General features: G+C 50.9%; 1 protein-coding gene across 1 annotated transcript; it reads left to right on the forward strand.

The window, feature by feature from the left end:
- LOC101951127 (late histone H2B.L4) lies at positions 1-1,876 on the forward strand. The gene is made up of 2 exons (XM_005289726.4): positions 1-235; positions 1,545-1,876. Exons 1-2 carry the CDS (start codon positions 116-118, stop codon positions 1,779-1,781), a joined length of 357 nt encoding a protein of 118 aa, XP_005289783.1. The 5' UTR covers positions 1-115; the 3' UTR covers positions 1,782-1,876.
- Positions 1,877-12,320: the final 10,444 nt, after the last annotated feature.

The raw sequence follows: 12,320 nt of genomic DNA on the forward strand, positions 1-12,320 counted from the left end.
TCCGGGAAGCTCCTCCCCTCCTTAGTGGTCTCACCTGTGGCAGGTGATACCCTCATTATATAGCCATCCCTAGTGATTTACAGCCTGGCTTGTGGTGTCTGGAGAGGTATCAAGAATGAGTGCAGAAGCTGGGAAGAAGCGAGGCCGAGCCCCTGTCTCTGGGGACAAGAAATCTAAGCGGAAGGTGAAGAGACGGGAGACCTACTCAGTCTATATCTATAAAGTGCTGAAACAGGTGAGTGAAGGGCTTATCCCACCTGGCTACTCTATCAATTCTAGCTGCTATGTTGTTACCCCTGCAGGTGGGGTGGGATTCCCACAAGGAGACTAGGTGTGTGTGCTCAGAAGCACACACACACACACACACACATGATGTGTGTGTGACTCCAGCCTCCTTAGGTCTCTGGGTGTTATGAGATAACAGGGGAGGCACTGGAGAGGGGCATAGGGTCTGCAAGATCCTATGGGGTAGCCTATCCTAGCCTGCACCTGGGACCTAGGACAGGATTGTTGCTAGCAGCCCCTTCCCCAGGATTTTATCTGTAGCACTGGTGCTACCACCCCTTCTGTATGCAAAGATTCTTGGTCTGGATCTAGCACTCTGACCTCTCTCTGGTGTCTTCGCACACACTCCACTACCTTCTGGGCTTAGTCCTCTTTTGTCAATTACACCTGTTCCTAGGGCAGTCTATTAGCTCCTCCTGTCAGTAGCTCTGGAATCAATGGGTCACAGACAAATGCAGGGTTCCTGTGTTGTCTTCCAGAGCCCTAGCGACACTCTGGGATGTGAGATGCACGTACAGCCAGGGTGGGATGCACCAGTGCTGGGGCTCTTCAGCAACCTAGAAAAAGCCTTTATATAAAGTTGGGGGAGGGAGTTGGCAGCTGCTATGACCCTTCTGGGCTCCCATGGAAATTCCTGCTTGATGGCTCTGTTCCCTAGCTCTGCAGCCTGGTGCAGAGTGGACTGGGGGAATTAGGTGATCGCTGAGTGCTCCCTTCCTCAATATCTAGTGGGGTTGTGCTGATACCTGTGTGATGAGTGCTCTATTGCTCACTCCCTGAGTAGGGGGCTGCATTGTGTGCAGTCTATAGGAAAACACGAGTGTCCCCCACCATCACCACCTGCTGTCTCCATTCCCAAGAAGGGTGAGCTCTGAGGCAGAGACCCAGCACAACAGGGCCTCATCCTTGACTGAGCCTCTCGATATTCCTGTAATGCTGATCAAAGACAACAGGCTGGGACTGGCCTACTGCCACCCCCGAGACCAGACTGGAGTTGTCTTGGCTTATGACGAATCTGGCTGGAGGCAGGAGTGGTGCTCTCCTTAGGTTCACAGGCCCTTATTTTGTCTCCTAACAGCTGCCTTCACTGGTCCAGAAATGCCCCTTCTGCCTGCTGTGTGCCATGCTCCCATGCTGTCCATCCCTTTCCTGCAGCTCCCCTGGTGCAGGGGAAGGGACAGAGGCAGGCCTGAGGGGTGGGATGGGATGGGGACAGAGCTAGCTACCACCTCTACTCACACTCTTCCCTTTCCTGCCAGGTTCACCCTGACACTGGCATCTCCTCTAAGGCCATGAGCATCATGAACTCCTTTGTGAATGATGTCTTTGAGCGCATTGCCACAGAGGCCTCGCGCCTAGCACAATACAACAAGCGCTCCACCATCACCAGCCGCGAGGTGCAGACCGCCGTCCGCCTGCTGCTGCCGGGGGAGCTGGCCAAGCACGCCGTGTCTGAGGGCACCAAAGCTGTCACCAAGTACACCAGCAGCAAGTGACTGCGAAGGCAGCATGGGGTGGGGAGCTGAGGAGCCGATGACTCTGTTCCTACCCACAGGAATAAAATCTACAACCTCTAAGGGGGAGCAGTGACACTGTGTGTGTGTGTGTGTGGGGGGGGGATGTTAAGGGTGACTCAGCCACTGACTGGTGCTGTCCCTGAACCAAGCAGGGTGTGTCCTCCCTGCCCTGGCTGGCAGGGGCGGCGCAGGTGGGTGGGGGCTGCAGGTCCATGGGCCTGTGCTAAGCAGGACAAGGTCCCCTCTGACTCCGTGAGGGGGCGGTCCTGGCCGCGTGGGTGCACCCTGCCCAGGCCTGGGCTGCAGGGGGCTAGAGCAGCAGCAGCCCCGCCGGGAGCATCTCCCAGGGCCGGGCTGTGCAGGGCCAGGGCGCTGCCTCCAGGGGCTCACTGCCAGCTCGCCCTCCCTGCCCAGGCCAGGCCTGGGCCTGGGCCTCCCAGGGGTGGGGGAATCTCCGCTCCCATGTGGCAGGGCAGCTAGTGAGCGTTCCACCATCTCCATAGGAACAGCCCCGGTCAATGGGGGGTGGGGTTTGGTCTCCAGGGTGATGGGACAATTCCCCCACGCAGGGCAGCCTGGGGGCAGAGTGGGTGTGGGCACCATGTCCAGCTGGTGAGGCCTGGTGTAGGGGGCTGGGGAAAAGCCTGGGCTGCCCCTTGGCGGGAGAGGCCCTGGGGGGGGGGGGGAGAGAGTCGGTGCAGCGTGTGGGGCATGGGCACTGGGGCAATGGGAGGTCTGAGGGGCACTGGGGTATTGTGGGGCAGGTATCAGGTTGGGGGGGGGGGGGGGGGATCAGTACAGCATGAGGGGCGTGGGCACTGGGCTGATGGGGTGGAGGTTTGGTGAAGGACAGAAAGAGGCAGTCTGACTTTGACTTGGGGCTGCAGGAGGGGAGGCGAGTGCTCTAAGGTGGGTTGTTGTTGCGGGGGGAGAGGATCCATACACTGACATGACCCCAGATCACTGAAGCTGTGAATTACACCTGCTGCAGTTCTGTGCAGTCCCTGTGCAAGCAGCCCATGGGCCCTGGGATTGGGGCTTGAACAGCTCTGGCAGCCCTCTGGCAGGAGGACAAGGGGGCAGTTAGGCCCCGGCAGTTTGGGCTGTGGCCACATCTCCAGCTCCCTGGCCCTGAGGAGGTGTCCTGCTCTCTCTAGCACCTACACAAGGATGTGGCTCGAGTCCCAGGCTGCCCTAAAGGAGCTGCTGGCCCAGGAGCTGCCCTCTCAGCCCCCACGGCCTGAGACGGACCAGAGGCTGTTCTTCCATATGCTGGCCACCTTGTTCCTGCGCTACACACAGATCCTGCGCTGCCTGGAGACCTGCTACGACCAGATGGTGCATCCACAGAAACGCCGGGTGCTACAGCACATGCTTGATGGGGTGATGGGCCGGGTGCTGGAACTCAAGAATGAGATGGTGGAGACTGAGCTCTCCGAGTATCACTACATGGACGACGTGCTGCAGGACCTCAAGCTCACCCCAGTGAGAGGGGCCTGGGCTGAAGGGGGGGCCCTTGGGCTGCAGCATCTTGGCATAAGATATGCAGTGAGCTGGCCTTGGGATGGGGGATGCTGCGTCATAGGGTGGGAATGGGGCAGTGTTGAGGTGTGCTGCCCTAGGGTGGGTGCCCGGTGTTGGGGTGCACTGTACTGGTGTGGGGTGGCCGTGTCAGTTGGGTGCAGGGTGGGGAGGCAAAGGTGCAGTGTTGGAGCACTGAGCTAGCCCTGGGTGAGGGAGGGGCAGTGTCATGGGGGGCACTGTAGTGGTGTGGGGAGGAGCAGTGTCATTGGGGTGGACTCTACTGGCCCAGGGTGGGCAGTGTTGGTGGGGTGCTCTGTACTGATGCTGTGTGGGGGTGGCACACTGCTGTTGTGGAATTGCAGTGTCACTGGGGTGTGTAGTTCTGGGGTGGGGTCATCTCTGCAACATGCTCCCTCCCCCCACAAAGAGGAAGCATTACAGGGCAGATACTGACCACCGGGCAGTGTCTGGCTGGGGACACCGCTTCCAACAGTGGTAAAGAATGTGAAGAGAAGATGTTTTTGATTCCTAGGACTGCGATACAGTATTAGCAGTCTGGATAATATGCAAGAGGAAATGGAATTTCTCACTGATGAGAAGAAATGTTATAATTGGTATGTGTGATCTCTCCCTTGCCTCTCCCAGGACACTCTTTGCACATGACAGGCAATCTGCCAGAATGGAAATCCTGGGGTGACCTCCCTTTAGACTAGGTCACCCCTGTTTCCACCATCCTGTTGTGGTTACAGGGTGAGCAATGTCTGACCTCCTCTGCAAAAACAACAAGGAGTCTGGTGGCACCTTAAAGACTAACAGATTTATTTGGGCATAAGCTTTCGTGAGTAAAAACCTCACTTCTTCGGATGCATAGAGTGAAAGTTACAGATGCAGGCATTATATACTGACACATGGAGAGCAGGGAGTTACTTCGCACGTGGAGAACCAGTGTTGACCGGGCCAATTCAATCAGGGTGGATGTAGTCCACTCCCAATAATAGATGAGGAGGTGTCAATTCCAGGAGAGGAAAAGCTGCTTCTGTAATGAGCCAGCCACTCCCAGTCCCTATTCAAGTGTACCTGCGCACCTGCACAACAACTAATGTTATATATGCCATCATGTGTCAGCAATGCCCCTCTGCCATGTACATTGGCCAAACTGGACAGTCCCTCCGCAAAAGAATAAATGGACACAAATCGGACATCAGGAATGGCAACATACATAAGCCAGTAAGTGAACACTTCAATCTCCCTGGTCATTCTATTACAGATTTAAGTCACTATCATTGAACAAAAAAACTTCAGAAACAGACTACAAAGAGAAACAGCAGAACTAAAATTCATTTGCAAATTCAACACCATTAATCTGGGTTTGAATAGGGACTGGGAGTGGCTGGCTCATTACAGAAGCAGCTTTTCCTCTCCTGGAATTGACACCTCCTCATCTATTATTGGGAGTGGACTACATCCACCCTGATTGAATTGGCCCTGTCAACACTGGTTCTCCACTTGTGAAGTAACTCCCTGCTCTCCATGTGTCAGTATATAATGCCTGCATCTGTAACTTTCACTCTATGCATCTGAAGAAGTGAGGTTTTTACTCACGAAAGCTTATGCCCAAATAAATCTGTTAGTCTTTAAGGTGCCACCAGCCTCCTTGTTGTTTTTCTAGATACAGACTAACATGGCTGGTGAGCAATGTCTGACCTCCTCTGGAATCTCGTGAGTTCGCCCCTCAGGTGACCGGTTCTGCTCCCTCTCTGGGGGTGGGGGGTGCCTGCAGTTCTACCTCTGACTGGATCCTGGTGTGTCAGCCCCCTTCTTTCCAACCATGTTGTCATGAGCGCCCCAGCTGCAGTTGGTACATGCAGGACAGTCCTCTCAGTGCCTGTGACTTGCCACTGTTTAAAGTGACTCAACAGCTTCTTCCAGACAGATGCATTGTCCATTTGCATTTGGGCATTTGCCCAAAGATACGCAGCAAGCAGAGGAATGGGTAAACCACCTGAGGTCCATGTGATCCAGGGTGTAGCGTTGTTGGAGTGGTCTGGAGAGTGACTCTAGCACCTGAAATCCAGGATGGAATGATGCTCTGGCACAAGGGGTCACAGCACCACTCAAATTTGGCCCATCTGTCCCTCCATCATGAGGATGGAAGGGTGGCTGAGCCAAATATGAGTGAAGTTGCAACGCTGCTCAGGTTTGGTCCAGCTGCTCCTGTGTGACATTTGGGGGTGGGGACAGAGGTCCAATTTTGAGTGAGTGGCATTGCAACCAGGCTTAGTGGATCCCAGTGCCACTCAGGTGTGGCTCTCCATCATGATGGATGAGCAGCTACCTGGGCCACACCTGAGTGGTGCTGCCCTCCTGCGTGCCAGGTCATGACACCGCTTTTCTCTTCAATGTGGCCTACATCGTGTGGGTACAGGTAGGCGATGGGAGTGAGCAGAGCCGCTGGTCGGCCAGAGTCAGGAGGAGCCGCTCTGGCTTGGGAGCAGAGCACTCCACCATGGGGCTGGGCAGTGAGTGGCTAGCAATGTCCCACGGGTGGTGGGTGAGGGGCTGGGAGTGAGTTGTGGGGGCTATGGGGTGAGTGGGGAATGTTAGGGGACTGCAGGGTGGGGGTGCTATAGAGCAAATGGGGGTGTTTTGGGGTGCTGGAGTTGGGAGCTGTGGACAGGGGCTGAAGTGTTGTGGGCTGGGGTGTGCATCAGGTGCTGATGAGATGGGGGTGGTGGAAGGTTGCTGAGGTATGCGTGGGGCATTTGGGGGCCTGTGTGGATGGGCTGGGGTATATGTGAGATGGGGGTGCTTTGCTGAGCAGTCCCTGTTCAGCACAGGAGCAGAGCAGGGGTTTGTTCTGAGAGCCAATGGGGTCTGGCGTTCTGTGTTGCTAGAGGCGCTGTTTGGGAGGGACAAAGTGTCTATCAAACCAGCTTAAGAGCCGAGAGACTCGCTCGCCTATTGTCAGATGGCCACAAACCTACTTGTTGTAAATTGTAGTTGCTGCTGTATGCTTCTCTCAAAGATGTCAGTCATCTAGACTGAAATGGTGGCATCTCTCCTTGCCAGGTGTTAACATGGATCTTGCAAAAATATTGTAACATGATGATTCTTTTGGGAAAGCTTAGAAACCCGATTCCTTAGTTTTCTGTGATAAACTTGACAGTAAATCAAATGAGAAGTCCATCACTTAATTATGATGTATGGAAAGGTTGATATTATCCATGCCATCTTTCCATCTTTGGCTGTGCCTTGCTACTTTGTTTTAAAGTTCAGCATGCAGTTTGTTAATACCACATTAGTAAGTCCTCATAATTGCTGTTGCACAGATTTTCAGTTAGATAAAATGTTAGTTCACTTTTGAATGTGAGTGTTTGTTTTATCCTATGGTGTTAGCACACACAAGTCTCCAAATCTGTTTTTACACATGACCGAATTGCCTACATGAGTCCCATCATTTCAGCAGGCCTCCTGCACTCTAACATTTGTCACTACGTGACGGGTCTTACCTGCAGCTCAGCACCTTTCTCAAAGGTCAGGTGAGCCCCGCTGCCTCAGCCACATCCCTAAAGGTCCTGCCTTCCTTATGCAGCCTTCTGACCGCTCTGCCTAGATCTCCTCCTGCCGTTTCTCTCTTGGAGCTGCTGGGCCCTGCTCACCCCTGAGGCAGGTTTCTTTTCACTTTAGGCTCTAGCCTTGGAGAAAAAATAGGCCTATTACCTACCTTCCTGTCTCCCAGCCAGGTTATTTTCAAGTAACCTGTTCACCCATTTTCCCTTAAGGACCCTTGGCATTATCACTGGAGATGCATTATCTCTGTCATTGTTTCGTTTCCAGTTTGTTCCCCTTTACAGCCTCCTTTGATTCAACTCTATGCAGTCACCCAGGATAATATCAGGTCAGTAGACTGAATTATATAATCCTACAAACAATACAGATTTCTCTGTTCTCCATAGCATTACTGAAACCTGGGGGACATGTCACATGACTGGAACCTTAAAATCAGCAGCGCAGGCCGTAGGGATGTGCTGGCTGCTGCTTCCTGCAGCTCTCATTGGCTGGGAACAGCGAGCTGCGGCCACTGGAAGCTGCGAGGGGCCGTGCCTGCAGATGGTCAATGTAGACAAAAAGTTTCACGGCCCGCCAGCGGATTACCCTGAGGGTCGCGTGCCGAAGTTTGCCAACCACTGTTGTAGACCATCAAATTAAAATCTAGAACAGGATGTGGATAACCAGCTTTCTGTAACGTGTGAAAAGAGTGGGGTGTTACAGGGTACTTTCATTTGGTGGCGATCGCATGGCCAGTAGTAAACCAGAGTAGAGTTTCTAAAAGTTATAGATTATTTTTCTAATACAAGTTATTGCAGCCAACACGAAGTAACTTTCTCCATTATGCTGGATAGAAATGATTTAATCACTGAACTGGGAGCTCTTGGTTTCCTAGGGACCAGTGATCGTTGACCTGATTGCATTTATTATGGGCGAACAGAAGACCATCCTTACCAGTAATGTATATACTTGGTGTTTCAAAAGAGTGAATTTCCCATAGGAAAATTGAGTGAAATTGATTGTAAGAGAAAAATTAAACTGGAAAATGTGACTGAAAATTGGGAGCTCTTTAAGGAGAGTTTTAGATGACCAAAAAGCCACGATTTCACAATCAGGAAAGAGGACAACTTTGGCTAGAAGCCCATCCTTTCAGTGGGCAAGTGAAGGCAGCAATTAGAGAAGAAAGCAATATAGAAAATGGGGAATATGTATAGCAATCAATATAAATTAGAAGTTGTGAAGTGTAGAAAATTGATAAGGGAAGCTAAAGACATCAGGGAAAAAATCTGAGCATGGCAGGTCTAAGGACAATAAGAAGGACTTCTAAAAGTATATTATGAACACAAAGTGTTCAATAAATATTCTGTATTTGGAAAGAAGCAGGATGATGTATTCCTATCACATGAGGATCATGAAATATTTTCCAGTCCATTAGTAATCAAGGAGAGTGTTAGACAGGATCTACGAAGGATAAACATTTTTAAATCAGCAGGCCTACTTAACTTGATTGTAAGTGGATTAAACACTGGCTAACTGATAAGTCTCAAAATGTAATTGTAAATGTGGAATTGTCATCAAGCAGGTGTATTTTCAGTGGGTCCTACAGGGATCAGTTTTGGCCCTATGCTATTTAATATTTTGATCAATTACCTAGATGAAAACAAATTCATCACTGATGAGATGACACAAATTGGGAGAAATGGTAAATGAGGAAGATGATGGGTCACTGACAGAGCGATCTAGATCGCTTGGTAAATTGGATGCAAATCAATGTTTTTTAAATACTGCTAAATGTATACATTTAGGAACAAAGAATGTAGGCCATACTTTCAGGATGAGGGGCTATCTTGGAGGCAGTGACTCTGAAAAAGATTTTTGGGGCAGGGTGGGGGGGATAATCAGTTGAACATGAGTTATTTCTACTCTGTCTTGGTCACTAGTGTGACCACTGCTGGAATACTGTTCCATTCTGGTGTCCCCAATCCAAGAAGGATGTTCCTTAATTGGAAAGGGTTCAGAGAAGAGCCACATGAATGCTTAAAGGATTAGAAAACATGCCTTAGGCTAGGTCTACACTACCGGGGGGCAGGGGAGGGTGTCGACCTAAGATACGCAACTTCAGCTATGTGAATAGCGTAGCTGAAGTTGCGTATTTTAGGTCGACTTACCTGGCTGTGAGGATGGTGGCGAGTCAACCGCTGCTGCTCCGCCGTCGACTCCACTTCCACCTCTTGCCACGGTGGATTTCCGGAGTCGACGGCAGAGCCATCAGGGATCGATTTTTATCGTGTCTTCACTAGACGCGATGAGTCGATCCCTGATAAATGGATTGCTACCCGCCAATCCGGCGGGTAGTGAAGACATGCCCTTAGACTCAAGCTGCTCAATCAGTGTCTCTATTTAGCTTAAAGAGAATCCTAGAACTATAGGGTTAGAAGGGACTGCAAGGGTCATCTAGTCTAATCCTCTGCCAAGATGGAAGATTTGTTGTGTCTGACCCATCTAAGACAGGGCTACTCAGCCTCCTTTGGAAAACCTCCAGTGAAAGAGCTTCTACAACCTCCCACAGGCGTCTGTTCCGTTGTCTACTGATCTTACAGTTAGATGAAATCTCAGAAAAGACTTCCCAACTCTGCTGTGCTGTAGCTTGAACCCCCTCCCTCTTGTCCTGCCACTGTGGCAAGAGAACAACTTTTCTCTTTTTTTTTTTTTATATATTTTATATATATATATATATAATTTTTATGGCAGCCTTTCAAATATTTGAAGACTGCTGTCATGTTCCCTCTTAATCTCCTCTTTTCCAAACTAAACATACCCAGTTCCTTCAGCCTTTGCTTGTAGGGCTGCATTCCATCCCTTTGATCATCTTCATTGCTCAGTTCTGGATCCTGTCCAGTTCCTCTAACTCCTTTCTATATATTGTTGACCAAAATTGGACACAGTTCTCCAGCTGAGGCCTAACCAGTGCCAAGTAGCACGAAACTATCCCCTCCCATGACTTGCATGCTCTGCCTCTGTTAATGTAACCTAAAACTGCATTTGCTTTTTTGCAACAGTATCGCATTGTTGACTCAGGTTGAGGTTGTGATCCACAGTGCTGCTGCCAAGCCAGTTATCCTTCATTCTGTTTTGGTGCATTTGTTTTTTTCTTCCTAGGCGTGGCACCTCACATTTGTCTGTTAATTTAATTTTTGTTTATAGCCTCGTTCTCCAATTTTATCAAGGTCCCTTTTGGTTTTTATCTTTATTCTCTAAAGTGTTTGCACCCTCCCCAGCTTTGTGTCATCTGCAGATTTGGTCAGTATGCTCTCTATTCCTACATCCAGATCATTAATAAAGATGTTAAATAACACTGGACCCAGAACAGATCCTTCCACCAGGGAAGGTTAAGAGGTGACTTGATTACAATCTAGAAGTACCTACAGGGGGAAACAAATACTTAATGGGCTCTTCCATCTAGGAGAGAAAGATCTACCATGAGCCAGGGGTTGGAAGTTGAAGCGAGACTTCAGACTGGAAATAGGCATACTTTCACTGTTAAATTAATTAACCCTTGAAACAATTTGCCAAGAGTGGTGGTGGATTCTCCATCAGTGACCATTTTTAAATCTACACTGGATGTTTTTCTAAAACTACCTTCTCTAGGAATTATTTTGTGGAAGTTCTAGGGCCTGTGTTATATAAGAGGTCAGATTAGATGATCTACAATGGTCGCTTCTGACCTTGAAATCTATAAACTTGCACTCAACTGTCCTAAAAGAGCTGGCTGAGGAGGTCTGATCCCTGCTGGTGTTAATTTTTAGTACATGGTGGGGTATCATGGTGTTGTCATTTCAGGCTAACCCAGGTTTCCCTTTGCAGATGGGTATGGTATTTCAGGTGAGCCTTCACTTAGGATAGCATAGCACTAAGACCAGGGGTTCTCAAATGGGCAAGTGTGACCCCCTCACAGGGTGCAAGATGGGGGTGTGTGAGGTGTCAGCTCTGTGGGGCAGACAGCCATTAGCCCTGTATTTCATTTATAGGGGAAATCACCATAAGAGGCTTGCTGTGTGAAAGGGGTCACCAATGAACAAGACTGAACAGACCATTAGCTGCTAAAGAGCACCCCCTTGTGGAGGGTTTCATGTATTAACAGACAAGCCAATGCAGAATACATACAAAATGCTGATCCCAGCTGACTGATGAGGTCGTTCTGAATCTGTCTCCCACCTGAGTCTAGTGCGTACTTCTACCCAGGTTCTTCCCCAGGGGTTCTCTTGGTTCTGCTTTCTGCCCTTGGTGTTAGGCCTCTTACCTCTATCGGAGTAAGTTCCTTCTCTGCAGCCAGGGTTCAGGGAGGTCCATCCGCTGTGACTCTTCTCCTGGGACAGCAGCTGATCCTCGCCAGGGCAGGCTTCTGGCCCCTGACTCGGAGATCCTGGATTGTGATAGGCCTTCTTGGATAACTGCTGATTGCAGCCTCGCTGGCTAGGAGGCTCCCCTCTCTAGGAGCACCTTTTACAGGCTCCCCATTTTGGGGGTTTGCTGGAGAAATCAGCCTCTAGGCCAGTGGTTCTCAACTGTTCCAGACTGCTGTGCCCCTCTCAGGAGTCTGGTGTGTCTTACATACCCCCCGTTTCACCTCACGTAAACTACGTGCTTACAAAATGAGACACAAATATGTCACCGCACACTACTGCTGACAAGTTGCTTACTTTCTCAGTTTTACCATATCATTACAAAATAGGGTTGAATATTAATATTGTACTTGCAGTTCAGTTGGAGACTTGAGCTGTTTTCATGTGTGAGCCTTGCCTGAAGCCTGAGCCCAGAGGGCAGAGCTGAAGCATGTAACTTAGCTTTGTGGTGTCCAGGGCCGGCTCCAGGCACCAGCTGAGCAAGCGGGTGCTTGGGGCGGCAGATTGGTGGAGGCGGCATTCTGCCCAATCCTAGGGCGGCACGGCCGCTTTTTTTGTTTGTGTGTTTGTTTGTTTTGCTCCCGCTGCCCTGTAGGGGGCGGCAGCACAGAGAACCGGAGCGCCCTGCAGGGCAGTCCTCTTCCTTCCCTCCCCGCCGACCGGAGCGGCAGGAGGCGGCGCAGCGGGAGGGGCTGCGTGGCAGTGCCCCTGCTGTAGCCCTGGCCGTCCCCTTCTCTCTCTCTCTCCCGCCCACTCCCTCCCCCCCCCCCCCCCAGCCAGTCCCCCTGCACCTGCGCTCCAGCTGCGCCACAGGTTTTTTTTGCTTTGCCGTTCTGGCCGCCCCCCCCCCCCTTTTTTTTTGCTTGGGGCAGCCAAAAAGCCAGAGCCGGCCCTGGTGGTGCCCCCTATGGCATAGGGTCCCAGGCAGTTGTCCTGCTTACCACCCCCTAATGCCAGCCCTGCACTTGTGACCCCCCCCCATCTTGACACACACACACGCATGCACACACACCCCGTGACTGCAACCCTCAGGTTGAGAAAC

The sequence above is a fragment of the Chrysemys picta genome, chromosome 2 (genome assembly GCF_011386835.1).
Source record: "Chrysemys picta bellii isolate R12L10 chromosome 2, ASM1138683v2, whole genome shotgun sequence".
Classification (NCBI taxonomy): Eukaryota; Metazoa; Chordata; order Testudines; family Emydidae; genus Chrysemys; species Chrysemys picta.